General features: G+C 44.4%; 1 protein-coding gene across 2 annotated transcripts in view; it reads right to left on the bottom strand.

Annotated features, from left to right (window-relative positions):
* The window catches only part of LOC115134963 (E3 ubiquitin-protein ligase MARCHF8-like), a 204,461-nt gene that overhangs the window by 80,580 nt on the left and 103,854 nt on the right, over window positions 1-20,027 (bottom strand). For both annotated transcript variants that reach the window (XM_029669086.2, XM_029669084.2), the window contains exon 3: window positions 4,724-4,774. In XM_029669086.2, coding sequence (XP_029524946.1) covers window positions 4,724-4,774 — 51 coding nt within the window. The remainder of the gene's footprint in view (window positions 1-4,723; window positions 4,775-20,027) is intronic.

Here is a 20,027-nt window from a genome sequence, read left to right on the forward strand (position 1 = left end):
GTCTGGTGGTCGACCTGCCTATACTGGTAGATAGGCCTAGTGCATGGTTCTGACTGTCTGGTGGTCGACCTGCCTATACTGGTAGATAGGCCTAGTGCATGGTTCTGACTGACTGTCTGGTGGTCGACCTGCCTATACTGGTAGATAGGCCTAGTGCATGGTTCTGACTGACTGTCTGGTGGTCGACCTGCCTATACTGGTAGATAGGCCGAGTGCATGGTTCTGATTGTCCCTGGTGTCCGACCAGCCTATACTGTGCACCTCCCCTCTCTCTCCGTCCCTCGCTAGCTCGTTATGAAGGATACAAGTGTTTGTGTTCTCGTAAGTACAGCAACTAATCAGTCTCCTCCGTTCCAAAAATACTGAATCTTAGGAGTCGATTCCTAGTGGAATCGAATCTTGACACTCACAAATGGGACATCGGGAGCCGACGTGCAAGGAGTCAAACTCTCCACTATTACGGCTGTATAGCAATACTTTAAGATGTTAAATGAGAATGTGGTGAAATACAATACATTGTGAATTTACGTGGAATTTAGTGAATTTTTCTTATTGTTTTAATGGAAAACCACATTTTTTTTAAATGGCAGTTTAAACATGATTATTTGTTTATTTTTTACATCACTACTGCATACACAAAAACACGCACACAGCCACACACAAAGGTTGAATATTTTTCCAGTATTTAAAAAAAAAAGTTGAATCCCAAGAATACATCACTTTTCCCCCGAGTAACCCAGTATTTCTCACCAAAACCAGAAGTGTCAATCAAAAGCATTATAAAGCATATGAATATGTCTGGATTTGATTACAATTTTGATCAGAATGAAAATTCTAACCTGATGCAATCTGAGCCATACATTAAATACATTAAAGTGCCCTACATTAATGACATTCAATGAACCCAAGCCCAAAAAAGCTTAGCCTACCTCCTCTTTGTCTCTCTATTGTTGCTTCATTCCTCCTCGCTTTCAACAGTTCAATTAAATATGTTTTGTTGTCTTTATCTTCATCGTTCTAATGACATCCTTCAATAATATAGGACTAGGATTAGATTCAGAAGGCTTTCACTTCTCTTCACGAAGATTGATTGGTTATGGGTCTGAATAAATAACTGCTATAGCCTATCGCCATCGCTTAACCCATCATTAATTAGATAAATATAAGGCTAATACTGCATTGAATATATTACCTGAAAGAGGTTGGCTAGGACACCTACTGTATATATAGGGCTATATATCAATCTAGAATGGGATTATCTATTTTTGGATGTAATTTGAATGGAGTTGATGGAAAGAGAGACTGTGAGAGAGTGCTCGCACATGCATTGATTTATAGCAACGATATTCGAGTGATAGGCTGTTTTGAAACTCAGGCTGCAATTAGAAAAATAATAATCTTTACAATTAAAAAAACAAGGTGACCCATGAAAGCCAGATGGATATGGGTCAATTAGACGTGCATTCAGTTTTATATCACCGTAGTATAGGCTATGCTGCAGCAAATGTATGTCTACCTGTCACAAGAAAAACAGTTACCATGATGAGATGATAGATCTACATGCACTGTGAACTCCAGTTACCATGATGAGATGATAGATCTACATGCACTGTGAACTCCAGTTACCATGATGAGATGATAGATCTACATGCACTGTGAACTCCATACTGAGATGAGATGATAGATCTACATGCACTGTGAACTCCAGTTACCATGATGAGATGATAGATCTACATGCACTGTGAACTCCAGTTACCATGATGAGATGATAGATCTACATGCACTGTGAACTCCAGGTACCATGATGAGATGATAGATCTACATGCACTGTGAACTCCAGTTACCATGATGAGATGATAGATCTACATGCACTGTGAACTCCAGTTACCATGATGAGATGATAGATCTACATGCACTGTGAACTCCAGTTACCATGATGAGATGATAGCTCTACATGCACTGTGAACTCCAGTTACCATGATGAGATGATAGATCTACATGCACTGTGAACTCCAGTTACCATGATGAGGTGATAGATCTACATGCACTGTGAACTCCAGTTACCATGATGAGGTGATAGATCTACATGCACTGTGAACTCCAGTTACCATGATGAGATGATAGATCTACATGCACTGTGAACTCCAGTTACCATGATGAGATGATAGATCTACATGCACTGTGAACTCCAGTTACCATGATGAGGTGATAGATCTACATGCACTGTGAACTCCATACTGAGATGAGCTGTCTGTCCCCACCCTAAGTGTTGATTCTCCATGCAGAGGCCGGAGACAAGCCAGATATAGACGTTGCATATAATTTAACAGTTCCATTTCACGCCATGCTGTTCATGTAAATAATTTATAATAATTTACCGGTTTCTGGCAGTTATTTATCCAGGGAAAAGGGAGTGGGTTTGGGCAGTAAATCTCAGTAACCGAGTTCCCGCCATTCAACCCTAACACACACTGGCACAAAGGCACAGATGCAGAGACAGTGAATACTAAGAGCTGCCTGCCTGCTCATACACACCTGAGTGCTCTGTCAGGCAAGTCATTGTGTGACTAAACTTGTCTGTCTGGATATTACTTTAAGCAACAACAAAAGGGAAGATATTATCCAACAATTTCTTCTCTCTATTCATGTTCATATTCTCTATTCTATTCAGATGAATTGTGGATTGGATCTTTTATCATTACTCATTTTCACTGGGTCTGAAAGTGACTCGTATGGAGATAATTCACTTTATAAAGATATTATTAAAGGAAAATTCCACCCAAAACCTACAAAACATGACCAAAAGTATGTGGACACCTGTCGTCAAACATCTCTTTCCAAAATCACAGCCATTAATATGGAGTTGCTCCCCCCCTTTGCTGCTATAACAGCCTCCACTCTTCTGGGAAGGCTTTCCACTAGATGTTGGAACATTGCTGCGGGGACTTGCTTCCATTCAACCACAAGAGCATTAGTGAGGTCGGGCACTGATGTTGGGCGATTAGGGCTGGCTCGCAGTTGACGTTCCAATTCATTCCAAAGGTGTTCGATGGGGTTGAGGTCAGGGCTCTGAGCAGGCCAGTCAAGTTATTCTACACCAATCTCAACAAACTATTTCTGTATGGACCTCGCTTTGTGCACATGGGCATTGTCATGCTGAAACAGGAAAGGGCCTTCCCCAAACTGTTGCCACAAATTTGGAAACACAGAATCATCTAGAATGTCATTTATACTGTAGCGTTAAGATTTCCCTTCACTGAAACTAAGGGGCCTAGCCCAAACCATAAATTACAGCCCCAGACCATTATTCCTTCTCCACCAAACTTTACAGAGGGCACTATGCATTCGGCCAGGTAGCGTTGTCCTGGCATCTGCCAAACCCAGATTTGTCCGTCGAACTGCCAGATGGTGAAGCGTAATTCATCACTCCAGAGAACGCATTTCCACTGCTCCAGAGTCAAATGGCGGTGAGCTTTACACCACTCCAGCCAACGCTTGGCATTGTGCACGGTGATCTCAGGCTTGTGTGCGGCTGCTCGGCCATGGAAACCCATTTCATGAAGCTCCTGACGAACAGTTATTGTGCTGACTTTGCTTCCAGAGGTAGTTTGGAACTCGGTAGTGAGTTTTGCAATAGAGGACGATTTCTACGGGCTATGCGCTTCAGCACTCGGCGGTCCCATTCTGTGAGCTTGTGTGGCCTACCACTTCGCGGCTGAGCCATTGTTGCTCCTAGGCGTTTCCAGCACTTACAGTTGACCGGGGCAGCTCTAGCATAGACGGTGCCATGTTAAATGTCACTGAGCTCTTCATTAAGACCATTCTACTGCCAATGTTTCTCTATGGAGATTGTATGGCTGTGTGCTCAATTTTATGCACCCACTAATTAGAAGGGATGTTCACATACTTTGTATATATAGTGTATATTTTTGAATTTGTTCCATTAATCCATTGTTGATATAGTCCCAACATGTTTTGCAAGTCAGCAATCATGTTTTGAAGATATATAACTTTGTATTTTGAAAGTCATCCTTTAATATTGATCTATAAGCCATGAATCCGAACAAAAAAGGATTGTTACCAGAATTAAATGAAATCATGCTGACTCATGCTGAGCGTTGAAACATGGTGGTGTTGAATCACTTTAACCCTTGAAAGGCTGCTTCTGCTTTCTGGTTACCGGAGTGGAATGACATCCTGCCGACTCATGCCGCCCGGCTCAAACATGGCAGCTGGAGCGTTGCCATGGCGACGAGGTGACCCTGACTATTAGCACATGTAAAGCTTTATCCCACTAAGAGGCTCACAGGAGAACACAACCGATCTGGCCCGGCAGAGAGGAGGGAGGGGGAGAGGGATGGTGGAGAGAGAGAGAGAGATAGAGAGACTAGTACTGTTCCAATATGAGGATTGAGGAACCGCCAGTGCTGCAGCACTTCCATATGAGATGAAACTGTTTTTTTTATAGATCAGATGGAACAAAGAAGAGACAAGGAGAAGAAGTCAAGGTAGACTACTGAGTTGCACCCCTGAGTGTCAGTTGGGAAGAGGTGAGACAGTCTCTCTCAATAAGAACTGATCCGAGAGCTGTACCTCTGACTATGGGAGTGACTGGCAGGTTAGGACCCCTGGAAGGCCAGGTCTGACTCTCTTTCTCTATAGGATGTCTATTCTGTCCGTCAATCTCTCTCTCTCATACTGTATGTTGCATCTCTGTCCTTACCTTGGAAATATTGCTGGACCTGCTGGCAGAATGACCGAGGGGCTTCTCATTCTGAAAGAGAGGACCAGAAAGACTTAGTACATTCAAATTACATACAAATGACAAAATACCTTCTTCCCGGAGCTGAGAATTTCTGTTGTCAATTTGACAGTGATTACACATGATAAAATGTCTCGTAATGATTATTATATCTTGATTATTACTGTTGTTTAGGGTAGCTCTCATTGTTTTGTTTTACTGTGGAGCCCCTAGTCCCGCTCTACATGCCTCTGTTAGCTCCATTGCCCCACCCCCCACACATGCGGAGACCGCACCTAGCTTAACTGGCGTTTCCAGAGATGAAGCCTCTCTCATCGTCACTCAATGCCTAGGTTTACCTCCACTGTACTCGCACCTTACCATGCCCTTGTCTGTGCATTATGACCTGAATCTATCCTACCACGCCCAGAAGTCTGCTCCTTTCACTCTCTGTCCCCAATGCACTAGACGACCAGTTCTTATAGCCTTTAGCCGTACCCTTATCCTACCCCTCTTTTCCTCTGGTGATGTAGAGGTTAACCCAGGCCCTGTGTGTCCCAAGGCGCTCTCATTTGTTGACTTCTATAACCGGAAAAGCCTTGGGTTCATGCATGTTAACATCAGAAGTCTCCTCCCTAAGTTTGCTTTATTCACTGCTTTAGCAAACTCCGCCATCCCTGATGTCCTAGCCGTGTCTGAATCCTGGCTTAGGAAGGCCACGAAAAATTCTGAAATGTCCATCCCCAACTACAACATTGTCGACAAGATAGAACTGCCAAAGTGGGCGGAGTTGCAATCTACTGCAGAGAGAGCCCGGAGAGTTCTGTCATACTATCCAGGTCTGTGCCCAAACAGTACGAGCTTCTACTTTTAAAAATCCACCTTTCCAGAAATACGTCTCTCACCGTTGCCGCTTGTTATAGACCTCCCTCGGCTGTGCCCTGTACACCATATGTGAATTGATTGCCCCCCATCTATAGTCAGAGTTCGTACTGTTAGGTGACCAAAACTTGGATATGCTTAACACCCCGGCTGTCCTACAATCTAAGATAGCTGCCCTCAATCTCACACAAATGATCAAGGAACCTACCAGGTACAACCCCAAATCCCTCTAAATACACTTCTGCTGTTTTCAACCAGGATCTCCGTGATCACTGCCTCATTGCCTGCGTCCGTTATGGGTCTGCTGTCAAACGACCACCCATCATCACTGTCAAACACTCCCTAAAACACTTCTGTGAGCAAGCCTTTCTAATCGACCTGGCCCGGGTATCCTGGAAGGATATTGACCTCATCCCGTCAGTAGAGGATGCCTGGTTGTTCTTCAAAAGTGCCTTCCTCACCATCTTAAATAAGCATGCTCCTTTCAAAAAATGTAAAACTAAGAACAGATATAGCCCTTGGTTCACTCCAGACTTGACTGCCCTTGACCAGCACAAAAACATTTTGTGGCTCACTGCACTAGCTTCGAATATAGCCTTTAGTTGCGATATGCAACTTTTCAGGAAAGTCAGGAACCAATATACACAGTCAGTTAGGAAAAAAGGCTAGCTTTTTCAAACAGAAATTTGCATCCTGCAGCACTAATTCCAAAAAGTTTTGGGACACTGTAAAGTCCATGGAGAATAAGAGCACCTCCTCTCAGCTGCCCACTGCACTGAGGCTAGGAAACACTGTCATCACCGAAAAATCCACGATAATTGAGAATTTCAATAAGCATTTCTCTATGGCTGGTCAAGCTTTCCACCTGGCTACCCCAACCTCGATCAACAGCTCTGGACCCCCCGCAGCAACTGGCCCAAGCCCCCCCCTGCTTCTCCTTCACCCAAATCCAGACAGCTGATGTCCTGAAAGAGCTGCAGAATCTAGATCCCTACAAATCATCTGGGCTAGACAATCTGGACCCTCTCTTCCTAAAATGATCCGCCGCCATTGTCGCAACCCCTATTACTAGTCTGTTCAACCTCTCTTTTTTATCGTCTGAGATTCCTAAAGATTGGAAAGAGGCTGCAGTCATCCCCCTCTTCAAAGGGGGTTATACTCTAGACCCAAACTGTTATAGACCTATATCTATCCTACCCTGCCTCTAGACCCAAACTGTTACAGACCTATATCCATCCTGCCCTGTCTTTCTAAAGTCTTTGAAAGCCAAGTGAACAAACAGATCACCGACCATCTCGAATCCCACCGTACCTTCTCCACTATGCAATCCGGTTTCCGAGCTGGTCACGGGTGCACCTCAGCAACACTCAAGGTCCTAAACGATATCATAACCACCATCGATAAAAAAACAGTACTATGCAGCCGCCTTCATCGACCTTGCCAAGGCTTTCGACTCTGTCAATCACCATATTCTTATCGGCAGAATCAACAGCCTTGGTTTCTCTAATGACTGCCGCGCCTGGTTCACTAACTACTTCTCAGATAGAGTTCAGTGTCTCTATGGGGGTGCCACAGGTTTCAATTCTCGGACCGACTCTTTTCTCTGTATATATCAATGATGTCGCTCTTGCTGCAAGTGATTCTTTGGTTCACCTCTAAGCAGGCGACACCATTCTGTATACATTTGGCCCTTCTTTGGACACTGTCAACAAATCTCCAAACAAGCTTCAATGCCATACAACACTCCTCCTCCAACTGCTCTTAATTGCTAGTAAAACTAAACGCATGCTCTTCAACCGATTGCTGCCCGCATCCCCCCGCCCGCCTAGCATCACTACTCTGGACGGTTTTGACTTAGAATATGTGGACAACTACAAATACCTAGGTGTCTGGCTAGACTGTAAATTCTCCTTCCAGGCTCATATTAAGCATATCCAATCCAAAATTAAATCTAGAATCGGCTTCCTATCTTGCAACAAAGCCTCCTTCACTCATGCTGCCAAACATACCTTTGTAAAACTGACATATCCTACTGATCCTTGACTTCGGCGATGTAATTTACAAAATAGTCTCCAACACTCTACTTAGCAAATCGGATGCAGTCTATCACAGTGCCATCCGTTTTGTCACCAAAGCCCCATATACTACCCACCATTGCGACCTGTATGCTCTCGTTGGCTGGTCCTCGCTACATATTCGTCGCCAAACCCACTGGCTCCAGGTCATATATAAGTCTTTGCTATGTAAAGCTCCGCCTTATCTCAGCTCACTGGTCACCATAGCAACACCCACCTGTAGCAAACACTCCAGCAGGTATATTTCACTGGTCATCCCCTTTCCTTCCAGTTCTTTGCTGCCAATGACTGGAACGAAATATAAAAATCACTGAAGTTGGAGACTTATATCTCCCTCACTAACTTCAAGCAATGGCTGTCAGAGCAGCTTACCGATCGCTGCAGCTGTACACTGCCCATCTGTAAATAGCCCACCTAACCAACTACCTACCTCATCCCCATATTTATTTTTGTTTTTTTTCTGCTCTTTTGCACACCAGTATTTCTACTTGCACATCCTCATATGCACATCTATCACTCCAGTGTTAATTTACTAAATTGTAATTACTTTGACCCTATGGCCTATTTATTGTCTTACCTCCTTACTTCATTTGCACACACTGTATACAGATCTTCTATTATGTTATTGACTGTATGTTTGTTTATCCCATGTGGTTTTTTCACACTGCTTTGCTTTATCTTGGCCAGGTTGCAGTTGTAAATGAGAACTTGTTCTCAACTGGCCTACCTGGTTAAATAAAGGTGTTCTCAACTGGCCTCCCTGGTTAAATAAAGGGGAAATACATTTTTTTTTTTAAATGACATCTTGATTATTACAAGATGTAATCTCGCTCTCTATCTGTTTATACATTACCATACTGATGCTTTCGCAACAAGTTCAGTGGAAGTCAGAAGAGGCCCGCCCGCGCACACACACACACACACACACACACACACACCCTACAAAATAAAAACTCACCCACCCAATTTCTGAGAAGATGATATGATCTCTTTATGATCTTAATACTGTGAAGTGATCACACACACACCTGATAAACTGTGTGTTTATCTATCTATATTTGGCCATAATGGTTGGTGAAATGTTAGATGTGTTCTTTATGAAGAGCTGAAACATACAGGGTCATACTTCTAGTGAGACACAGAGCAACGGGCATAGAGAGAGGGAGAGAGAGCGACGGTATGGAAGGAAAGAAAGATAGAAGGAAAGATGTAAAGAGAGGGAGAAAGAGTAAGATATAGAAGGAAAGAGAGAGAGAAAGAGAAAGAGAAAATGGGGAACAAATTATCATTGTCCCCTGGTTGGTGAAAATGTTAAATGTGTTTGTTCTTTATGAAGAGCTGATGTAATCACTCTCTTCTGCGATGGAGTAATGATGATGAACTCAAGGACAAGGTTTCCATGAGAACGGAGGGAAATAAGGCCACTAATACCACAGCCTCCAATTGAATAGGACAGGGTTGATTAGAATAGGAAGAGGAGAGGAGGAGAGATGGATGGATAAATGAGAGGAAGGAAGAGCAAAGTGCTGAACTCTCCATACTCAGATTAGTGAGAAAAGAGAGAAGCATTTAGTCCTGGCAAGGAACTAATTGACTTTTCCCTGTCTCTGTTTCTCTCTTCATCCTTCTCTGCCTTTCCCTCTGTCTCAGTTTCCCTCTCTCACACACTAACTCACAAACAGTCCCATTGTCTCAGTGACAGTAGTCTAAGGATTTAGCCTTGAGTCATTCATTATTCTGTGAGAGAAAGTCAAATTTCAGACGTCTCTCTCTCTCCCTACATTCGTGGACTGGGTAACAACCATCGACTGTATATAAATGGACATCGATGACGTCACACCACTCATTCTTATGTGACGACTCAATAGTGCATTTGAAGCTCAAGAAGTCGGTTTTAGCCAAGATGGTGTCTCATGGAGCGGATTCTCAAGACATAACATGTGTAGTTTGAGCTCCTCCAGGAGGTGACGTAGCAGGCAAGCTCATTTCTGCCTCCTCTCATTGAGTATCTCAAGTTGAAGGTCGACTAGGGTTCTGCAGGCTACTGTAGCAACTACATTATAATGTATAACTCCCTTGTGAGATTTATTTTTAAAGAAGACATAAATCTGGTATAAATCAGGTGTATTAGAAGCAATTATTGGTACCATGATTGTCATAAAAAATATATATATATATATTTACACGAATGTTACCATTCACTATAATGGGTGGGAATCCTGCTTCCTGAAAACCACAGCCTGCAGGACCCCAGTCAGCCTTGAGCTTCAGGGCTTCAACGTGAGGAGGAAGTTGTTCTCCCCTAGTAACAACCCCTGGCTGTGATGATCCAGGCCAGTATTAGGGGGATAAAGGGAGGATCAGGAAGATAGGACAGAGAAGAGGAGACATTTTATCTTGGTGGTTCACGGGCCTCAGAGCTTCAGGGCCTCTGTCTGGGCTGGACCTTCCCTCTGTCTGAGGACTTTTACAATGTTACATCTTTTCAGAACAGAGTTATCTTGTGAAATTCTAATCTTCCTAAGTTCACCTCCAAACAGCAGGTCCAGTAATATTTCCAAGGTAAGGACAGAGATGGAACATACAGTGAGTGAGTGAGTGAGATTGATTGATGGAAAGAAGAGACATCCTGTAGAGAAAGAGAGTCAGGCCTGTCAGAAGTTTTTATTCCTCAAAAGTAGAACAGTATCAACTATATCATCTTCTTTCCCTGAACCAGACGGTTAAATTAAAACCATAGAAATATAATGGGGATGTCAGTTCTTTTCAATGTATTTCTATTTGTGATGCATCTTCTATTTCTGCATACAGCCTACAACCAACCCAGTACAACGTCACCACGCACAGATTTAAAACAACACCAGTGACATCAGCTATTCTCCACAACATAGCGAAGCTAGCCTCATTAGCGTCTGGCAGCTAACTATAATTAGCACGTAATTGCTAACTACCGCAGCGATCCAAAACTTCAATAAATAACCCTTTACACTGAGTGTCAAGGAGCAGAAGTTTCTTTAGCTTTGCTTGATATGCCGTTAAATGCTTGATCATTAAGGGTGAAATGTGTTGGCGGAGGGCTCTCCTCCTGGCTCCCCTCCTGACTACCCTCCTGGCTCTCCTCCTGGCTCCCCTCCTGACTCCCCTCCTGGCTCCCCTCCTGGCTCCCCTCCTGACTCCCCTCCTGCCTCCCCTCCTGACTCCCCTCCTGGCTTCCCTCCTGGCTTCCCTCCTGGCTCCCGTAGCTTCATATCACAGTGTGGCCAAATGCTTCTAATGACATGTTCATAAGACAGGAAGATATAAATGTTATAACAGCCCAGAAGGAGTCTGGGCATGTGCAGAATTCTCTATCACTCAATTTGAGGGCTTTATTGGGCATGGGAAACATATGTTAACATTGCCAAAGCAAGTGAACTAGATAATTAACAAAAATGAAAAGTAAACATTACACTCACAAACGTTCCAAAAGAATAAAGACATTACACATGTCATATTATGTGCAAATAGTTAAAGTACAAAATGGAAAATAAATAAATACAACTTCTTTGTGGATCTATGTAATCTGAGGGAAATATGTGTCTCTAATAGGGTCATACATTTGGCAGGAGGTTTTGTGGGCAGTGTGCACATAGCCCGTATCCTCTTGAGAGCCAGGTCTGCCTACGGCAGCCTTTCTCAATAGCAAGGCTATGTTCACTGAGTCTGTAGACTTCCTTTCAGGTGGTTGTAGAATTTAACGGCTCTTTTCTGGATTTTGATAATTAGCGGGTATCGGCCTAATTCTGCTCTGCATGCATTATTTGGTGTTTTACGTTGTACACAGGGATATTATTGCAGAATTCTGCATGCAGAGTCTCAATTTGGTGTTTTTCCCATTTTGTGAATTCTAAGTTGGTGAGCTAACCCCAGACCTCACACCCATAAAGGGCAATGGGTTCTATAACTGATTCAAGTATTTTTAGCCAGATCCTAATTGATATGTCAAATTGATGTTCTTTTTGATGGCATAGAAGGCCCTTCTTGCCTTGTCTCTCAGCCCGTTCACAGCTTCGTGGAAGTTACTGTGGCGCTGATGTTTAGGCCGCGGTATGTATCGTTTTTTGTGTGCTCTAGGGCAACGGTGTCCAACTAGAATTTGTATTCGTGGCCCTGGCAACTGGAACTTTTTTGGAAGAACATTAATTTGGTCTTAATGATATTTACTGTCAGGGCCCAGGTCTGTCAGGGCCCAGGTCTGTCAGGGCCCAGGTCTGTCAGGGCCCAGGTCTGTCAGGGCCCAGGTCTGTCAGGGCCCAGCTCTGTCAGGGCCCAGGTCTGTCAGGGCCCAGGTCTGTCAGGGCCCAGGTCTGACAGAATCTATGCAGAAGATATAGGTGCTGCTGTAGGCCCTCCTTGGTTGGGGACAGAAGCACCAGATCATCAGAAAACAGTAGACATTTGACTTCAGATTCTAGTAGGGTGAGGCCGGGTTTTTTTTCTTCTCTCTCGCTCTTAATTATCTACTATCAGATAAGACAGACAGACTGGGAGGGAGATGGAGATAGAGAGCGAGAGAGATCACTATCAGAGTCAGTGATAATGAGGAGAAAGGTGGAAACAGAATTAAATCATCAGAACTAATGGTCTGAATAGACACACACACACACACACAATGATGAGGATAATGGGGAAATCTGTGTGATGTGAATCCTGTCCTTAGAGCTCTCCATAGAAGAGGACACACCTGGAGGCCACAGACCTGCACAGAGCATAGTGTGTCTGTGAATGGCCGTCTGCTCATCAACCTGTGCAGATACAGACATTCACCATTGCCAGAACTCTCTCAACACACATTGTTATGACTGGAGTACTACTGCTATTCTAAAATAGGCTGTTTGGATCCTTATTGGTTGAAAGGAGAGATTTATTCACCCCAATCCCTGGGTAACAGTTTGATTTGAATGGTCAATGCGCATCCACTGACCCGCAGCTACTGTGCCTCAGGATAATACTACAGTTTAACCAGTAGAATATGCCAGATAGTGCGATACAAAAGCTGTCATATATTATAATAATACATATCAATGACTGTCACTTTGTGTCAACTTATTGAAACTAATGGCCATTTATGAAACAGATGATTACAGTCACAGTACGACCACCGTTTTTATTAAAACTAGAAAAGGACAATGTTTTAGTCCGATAGCCAACAACCCTTCTCATATATATTCTGCAGCACACATATAACTGTGTATATTAAAGGTTACTGGTATTGGATCATATCGTTAGGACATGAGATAAGACACTTCTGAGAGGAAGACAGTGATACTGATCTCAGACGATTCTGGGTATAAAAAAACATGAAAAACCCACTGGAAATGTTTGCCTTATCTCCACTGGTTCAATGACAGCACATCCTGAAGCCTGGTCTCAAACACACACACACACACACACACACACACACACACACACACACACACACACACAAAACCTGCTTTGCCTGTGTATAAATACCTATCAGTGAAAAGCTTACATTATTACGATTGTGTAGAATACTGTATGTATCTGAGATGAAGTCACCATATTCCTCAGCAAGAAGACAGAAGGCCGAGAGTATAGAGCACTCTAAATAATCTTCCTGTACGACCCCTCACTGTATTCCCCAAACCTCCTACCAGAAGAAGGCAGGATATGTTGTATCCAGCATCACTGAAATAATCTGATCACAGGAAGAGTGTTGGGTCTACTGTGTAGATGTGGTTTCCTGGCTCTGTACAATGACCACTACGGAGGAAGATACAAGGCTGAACACACACACACACACACACACACACACACACACACACACAAGGCAAGCACACACACATACGTGCATATGCTCTCACACACACACACACACACACACACACGCACACACACACACACGCGCTCACACGCACGAGGCATGCACACACACACACGCACACACACACTGTGTGTGGTCAGCTAACAAGGATGCGGACCAGATGGGAATGTTAGAATGTAAACTATGCACAGTAACAATAATCACCAGAGGTTACTGTGAACCACTGCAACACAGGACTCCAGTTCTAGCCATACAGATATACACACATGTCCTACATGTCTCTGGTTCTAGTGGTTGACCCTGTCTGAGGAGCAGAATGGGCAGTACAGGGCTATAAGACAATGGAAGTGGGATACAGACACCGCCCATAGACACTGATCTAAGATCTGTTTTGTGTTTTCCTCCCTAATGGTAGAATTTTGTTGAGGGTAAGCTGATCCTAGACCTTTAGTAAAACTGTAGTGACAGTACGCTGTTTCCACTACATGAGACAGCAGCAATCCTTAGCATTAGCTCAGCAAAAACACAGTCCCACAGTTAGCTTGTAAATTAGGTCTGACAGAGGAAAGAGACTGTGTGTGTGTGTGTGTGTGTGTGTGTGTGTGTGTGTGTGTGTGTGTGTGTGTGTGTGTGTGTGTCTGTGTGTCTGTGTGTGTGTTAGAGACATCTAGAGACATCACATATGTGTGTGTTAAAACCACAGTTCCACAGAGATAGCTCATAAGTAGGCCTGCAGCTAAAAGCAGGAAACAGCCTGTGAGTGAGTGAGTGTGCGTGTGAAAAACTTCACAACAGCAGGAAGTTGAGAATATGGTTTACCTCCCCTCTTCCTCCCTCTTTCACCTCCCACCCACTCTCATCTTCCTCCCCCCTCTCATTCCTCTTTTCCTCTCCTCTTCTCCCTCTCAATCTTCCTCTGATCCCTCCTCCCCCTCTCTTCCTCCCCCACATCATCTCTCAACTGCATCTCATCCTGCCTACCCCCCCCCTCTATCTGCCTTCCTTCCATCCCTCCTCATCTCTCGTAATTACATCAGTGTGTCAGAACAGGAACAGGATATGGGAGACTAGTATGTTCTAGTCTAGTGTGTCTGCTGCTCTGACACTGATACAGGGCTGTCTGAACAGAGCTAACAACACTGATACAGGGCTGTCTGAACAGAGCTAACAACACTGATACAGGGCTGTCTGAACAGAGCTAACAACACTGATACAGGGCTGTCTGAACAGAGCTAACAACACTGATACAGGGCTGTCTGAACAGAGCTAATAACACTGATACAGGGCTGTCTGAACAGAGCTAACAACACTGATACAGGGCTGTCTGAACAGAGCTAACAACACTGATACAGGACTGTCTGAACAGAGCTAACAACACTGATACAGGACTGTCTGAACAGAGCTAACAACACTGATACAGGGCTGTCTGAACAGAGCTAACAACACTGATACAGGGCTGTCTGAACAGAGCTAACAACACTGATACAGGGCTGTCTGAACAGAGCTAACACTGATACAGGACTGTCTGAACAGAGCTAACAACACACACTGATACAGGACTGTCTGAACAGAGCTAACAACACTGATACGGGGCTGTCTGAACAGAGCTAACAACACTGATACAGGACTGTCTGAACAGAGCTAACAACACTGATACAGGACTGTCTGAACAGAGCTAACAACACTGATACAGGACTGTCTGAACAGAGCTAACAACACTGATACAGGACTGTCTGAACAGAGCTAACAACACTGATACAGGGCTGCCTGAACAGAGCTAACAACACTGATACAGGGCTGCCTGAACAGAGCTAACAACACTGATACAGAGCTGTCTGAACAGAGCTAACAACACTGATACAGGGCTGTCTGAACAGAGCTAACAACACTGATACAGGACTGTCTGAACAGAGCTAACAACACTGATACAGGACTGTCTGAACAGAGCTAACAACACTGATACAGGACTGTCTGAACAGAGCTAACAACACTGATGCAGGGCTGTCTGAACAGAGCTAACAACACTGATACAGGACTGTCTGAACAGAGCTAACAACACTGATACAGGGCTGTCTGAACAGAGCTAACAACACTGATACAGGGCTGTCTGAACAGAGCTAACAACACTGATACAGGACTGTCTGAACAGAGCTAACAACACTGATACAGGACTGTCTGAACAGAGCTAACAACACTGATACAGGGCTGTCTGAACAGAGCTAACAACACTGATACAGGACTGTCTGAACAGAGCTAACAACACTGATACAGGACTGTCTGAACAGAGCTAACAACACTGATACAGGACTGTCTGAACAGAGCTAACAACACTGATACAGGGCTGTCTGAACAGAGCTAACACTGATACAGGGCTGTCTGAACAGAGCTAACACTGATACAGGACTGTCTGAACAGAGCTAACAACACTGATACAGGGCTGTCTGAACAGAGCGAACAACACTGATACAGGGCTGTCTGAACAGAGCTAACAACACTGATACAGGACTGTCTGAACAGAGCTAACAACACTGATACAGGGCTGTCTGAACAGAGCTAACAACACTGATACAGGACTGTCTGAACAGAGCTAACAACACTGATACAGGACTGTCTGAACAGAGCTAACAACACTGATACAGGGCTGTCTGAACAGAGCTAACAACACTGATACAGGGCTGTCTGAACAGAGCTAACAACACTGATACAGGGCTGTCTGAACAGAGCTAACACTGATACAGGACTGTCTGAACAGAGCTAACAACACACACTGATACAGGACTGTCTGAACAGAGCTAACAACACTGATACAGGACTGTCTGAACAGAGCTAACAACACTGATACAGGACTGCCTGAACAGAGCTAACAACACTGATACAGGGCTGTCTGAACAGAGCTAACAACACTGATACAGGACTGTCTGAACAGAGCTAACAACACTGATACAGGACTGTCTGAACAGAGCTAACAACACTGATACAGGACTGTCTGAACAGAGCTAACAACACTGATACAGGACTGCCTGGACTAGTAAGAGGCAATGGCATGGGCTTTTCTCATTGCATTATGTAAAAGAGGGAGAGAGAGAGAAAGACGGGAGAAACAGAGAGAGACATAATGACAGAGAGAATGAGAAAGAGAGAGATGATGAGAAAACAATGGAGAAAGTGATCAGTATTCGAGTGTGTGAAAAGTCCTTGTTTTGAGACCCAGATAAGGATGCGTGTGTCAGTTGGAGCTTGAGGCACATTTCCTCATTAAGCACAAGTACAACTTGGTTTGCTTTCCTCTGAATCACTTGAGGGTTTATTTCTGTGTGAGTCCAGTAGTGTCCCCCAAATGGCAGCCTATTCCCTACAGTGCACCTCTTCTGACCACAGCCCTATCGGTTTCCCTATCTGAAAGTAGTGCACTATAAAGGGAATAGGCTGCCATTTGGGAAGCCGAGCAGAACATGTAGCCACAGATAATCAGTGCACCATAATTAACTGTGTTGACTGGCTCGGCCTTCAGCTCCTCTGTGATGTAACCCTAACAACAACCACACACACACACACACACACACACACACACACACACACACACACACACACACACACACACACACACAGAAAGCAGAGGTCAGAACAGCAGAGACCACAGCAGAGCAGAGTGCAGAGCTGCTAATAGTCAAACACTAACGAAACAGGACGGAGTCTGGAAACTAGGTGAATATTGTCCTGCACAATCAGGATGCTTCCTTCCCAACCAGGAACAGGGATGAGTCCCATCTAAGAGGGCTAGGAGGACTCCAAAACTCACCCATTCAATTCCCTGTCCTGCCCACTCCATCCCTAACAGATTTTAAAGCACAATGGAAGGCAATAAACAACCTTTCTGATAAGCTGTTTTCTATGTGGCATCAATATTAGTCAGAAAGTGGAAATAGGATCATTTGTCATGAAGTCAGTCTCCTCTAAAACTGAGTCATGACTTATTTGAGGGTTGGGTTGTGACTTCGACAATGCTCACTTGCCCACTAACATGGGATACACAGCTGCGGTGAGGGCACTGTATCCAATCCTATTGCACTGAACACCTTAGCTAGATGTCAAATGTGTGATTAAAACCTCAGCATAAAACGTCAAAATGATTTACAGGTTTCTTTAATTATTTTAGATTCATTCTGACTATCTTGAAGAAGTGAAACTGGCTTTGTTCCTATGGTGTATCATGGGGCACAAACATCACACCACATCCCCAAGACTGAAATGTCATTTTTCTTAATGAGCAACAGAGAAACACATGCAGGAATCAGTGCGTTCAGACACTCTTTAAGCTCCCGTCCCGACACGTGACTACTAATCTTTATCCTTCCATTCCCTCCCTCCATCCCTCCTGTTTAGGGATTGACACACATCTCTGTCGTTTGGTGCAGCAGTCAATGATGTGATCTGCTACTCTGTGGATTTGGAGGAGAGCACTGATAAATCCCCCCCCACCTCCGTCAACAAACAATTGTCAGCACCCCCACCCCCAAAACATCGCCCCGTGGCTATGTCTGGCCCATCAATGTGTCTGATCTGTTGTTTGGGTTTACTGCTGTCGGAGAGAAAGAGAAGAAAGCGAGATAAAAAGAGCGAGAGGAGAAGAGAGAGAGGAGAAGAGAGAGAGCGAGGTGTGAAATTGGGTCATCCTTTCATTCTATGTTAGTGGCAGATGCTCCCCTGACATGCACCTGACACACACACACCTCCCCCCACACATGTGTTTCCCCCAAGCACACACACACACACCTCCCCCCACACATGTGTTTCCCCCAAGCACACACACAAAGAAGGGGGCATCAAGAAGGGGGTGAACTCTCCATGCAGAGACAGAAGTGATGGACACACACGTTGCCAGTAGAGACTGTTATCTAGCTGCTTCTTTAGAGGAGCTCCAGTCACCACGGAGACAGCAGGCCTCACTATAACAACCACTGAGGCTTTTACTGCCTCACTGTCTCTCTCACACACACAGGTTGGTGGTTTCTCTTACTGCGCTAACAAACACACACACACACACACACACACACACACACACACACACACACACACACACACACACACACACACACACACAAAACCTGCTTTGCCTGTGTATAAATACCTATCAGTGAAAAGCTTACATTATTACGATTGTGTAGAATACTGTATGTATCTGAGATGAAGTCACCATATTCCTCAGCAAGAAGACAGAAGGCCGAGAGTATAGAGCACTCTAAATAATCTTCCTGTACGACCCCTCACTGTATTCCCCAAACCTCCTACCAGAAGAAGGCAGGATATGTTGTATCCAGCATCACTGAAATAATCTGATCACAGGAAGAGTGTTGGGTCTACTGTGTAGATGTGGTTTCCTGGCTCTGTACAATGACCACTACGGAGGAAGATACAAGGCTGAACACACACACACACACACACACACACACACACCTGATAGTCAGTATCAACAACAAGTACGAGAAAGAGTCAGCCATACCTTCATCTTCCAACAGGAATTCATGGCTGCTAGATCCTTGAAGCCACACACACCCTCAGACACCCCACACACAGACAAAGGAACCTGGGGGAGTTACATGCCCCTGTGTAAATCCTCTCAGGGGAGACGAAACAACCATTAGTAAATACACAAGTAGAGCTGTAGCAATGTCACCCAGCCATCTCTTTGGTAATGACAGCTCCCAGAACACACCCTGAGACAAAGACAGAATGAGCAGCGATAGAGAGACGGAGGGAGGGATAGTCGACAGAAAGGCTACCCTACAGGCTCTGAGCTGCTGCTATTTGTCTGGACTTGCCCGCTCTCTCTCTCCTGGTTACTATACACACACACACTGAGCAAACCCGGCAGGGACGTAATCTGATTGGCCCAAGCCCCAATTTCCTCCAGTTGATCCCAATGAGGGGAGGGGCTATTTAATGCATTATTCATGTGTGGGAGTCAATTTAAAGTATTCCCACTGCTCACTCAGCTTAACCAGTCCCTCCCCCTAACCTCTCTCAGCCTGTCCCCTGACACACACAGGCTTGTTCCATTCAGATGAGAACACAGATTCACCAACCTACACCAATCAGAGAGGATCTTACTGGCGATCCAATCCCCACCAGGGAGAGAGGGAAGGGAAGGGGTTATCAGCTGACAGAGGTTAATTTATCAGTTCAGGGACATATTCACAGCTGACAGAAGTTAATTTATTAAAGTCATCCTCACAGCAGACAGAGGTTAATTTATTAAAGTCATCCTGACAGCTGACAGAGGTTAATTTATCAGTCATCCTGACAGCTGACAGAGGTTAATTTATCAGTCATCCTGACAGCTGACAGAGGTTAATTTATCAGTCATCCTGACAGCTGACAGAGGTTAATTTATCAGTCATCCTGACAGCTGACAGAGGTTAATTTATTAAAGTCATCCTGACAGCTGACAGAGGTTCATTTATTAAAGTCATCCTGACAGCTGACAGAGGTTCATTTATTAAAGTCA

The sequence above is a fragment of the Oncorhynchus nerka genome, linkage group LG10 (genome assembly GCF_034236695.1).
Source record: "Oncorhynchus nerka isolate Pitt River linkage group LG10, Oner_Uvic_2.0, whole genome shotgun sequence".
Taxonomy (NCBI): Eukaryota; Metazoa; Chordata; class Actinopteri; order Salmoniformes; family Salmonidae; genus Oncorhynchus; species Oncorhynchus nerka.